We start from the raw sequence: 1,300 nt of genomic DNA, 5'->3' as shown, positions 1-1,300 counted from the left end.
TCTTGTTGAATATTCTTAATATCTTACCTGAATATCTCTTCGCTATCCTCCGGCTCAGTGTCATTGACCACAGTAAAATGGAAGGCTATTACTTGATGACTGTTAAGGAAGGACAATTCCTTCTGCAGAAAAAGGATAATTTTACACAATTAGCAAAGTTATAACGAGCATGTTTTTTGATAAATTTTGACAACACGTGAAGTCATGCAAGAAACGCAGTCAAATCCCAAAATTTTGAAGAATTGACATGCTTTTAATGAGAAAATGACTTCAAAATATTAACGATTACGAATAAACTGAAATAAATTAAAAAACAATTAGAGCGAATAAACAAGTCAAACCTTCCAGTTCTCAAACTTTGTTCTCAACGTTTCGCTGTTATTTTCATCTACGACAAGGGTCGACGCGTTTACATCAGATCCGTGGAATATTAACACTCTGCCAGTCCCTATCGGATTGATGGGTGTACCGAAATAGACATATTTATTGCGACAATGTTAAAACATTCATCGTTTTTTCATAATTATTGTAGCATTCGCCTTATTTCGGGGATCGTCAAGAACGACATTCTTATTCGACGCCGGAATTAATGTTTATCTTATCAAAAACATTCTGTGGATGAATATTGTCATAATCAACTCTTTCCGCTGATCTGTTAGCCAAGAAACAATCAAGTCTAACTTACATCTTCTTTCGATTATCCGATTGAGCAACAATGCAAATTGGTACATTTGGTACAAACTTTCGAATTTCGTCGGCTACAGTCAGTGCTTCACTTTTAATGCCTTCATCAGTATATTTGAGATCGTTACTAATCACAATGGCCAATACCACAGGACCCTGGGATTCATGATTATTTCATTAGGTTCCGAAGATCGTACTTTCAAAAGCTCTAGAAATGAAATCCTATAGAGAATTCAATTCACTATAAACATAATACTTCGGGGTGTTGCATACTGATGCATTAAGCTTTAATTAACTCACATGATGCCATTTCAGGAGACTGACAAATAAATATCGTTTTGTTTTTCTCCAATTACCGAAGAAACTGTTGCAGTTAAGGACAAACATGACAATGATTAATATGCCCATTGAATATTAAATATTTAGTAGAGTTTTGTATTGATCTTTCGGGGCGGAATGAATTACACTCTTGGTATATTGGCTCAATTCTAATTCTAATTGCATTCCTTAATTAAATTGTTTCCGCTATTATGCCTTCTGCTTACAAATCTTAGTACATTTAGAAACAGAGAGATTTCATTATCACCCAAGTATCACTTCATTATCATTACCATTC

General features: G+C 34.4%; 1 protein-coding gene across 1 annotated transcript; it reads right to left on the bottom strand.

The window, feature by feature from the left end:
- Positions 1–681: 681 nt before the first annotated feature.
- Positions 682–840, bottom strand: LOAG_19173 (hypothetical protein; the record flags this gene model as incomplete). Its single annotated transcript, XM_020451827.1, has 1 exon — positions 682–840. A coding segment is annotated over one exon (159 nt), but the record flags the coding sequence as incomplete, so codon positions are not given.
- Between the last annotated feature and the right edge of the window lie 460 nt (positions 841–1,300).

This window comes from Loa loa (genome assembly GCF_000183805.2).
Source record: "Loa loa unplaced genomic scaffold supercont3.2570, whole genome shotgun sequence".
In the NCBI taxonomy this organism is placed as follows: Eukaryota; Metazoa; Nematoda; class Chromadorea; order Rhabditida; family Onchocercidae; genus Loa; species Loa loa.
Note: the sequence above shows the minus strand (reverse complement) of the source record. Positions and strands in the feature narration are given on the sequence as shown.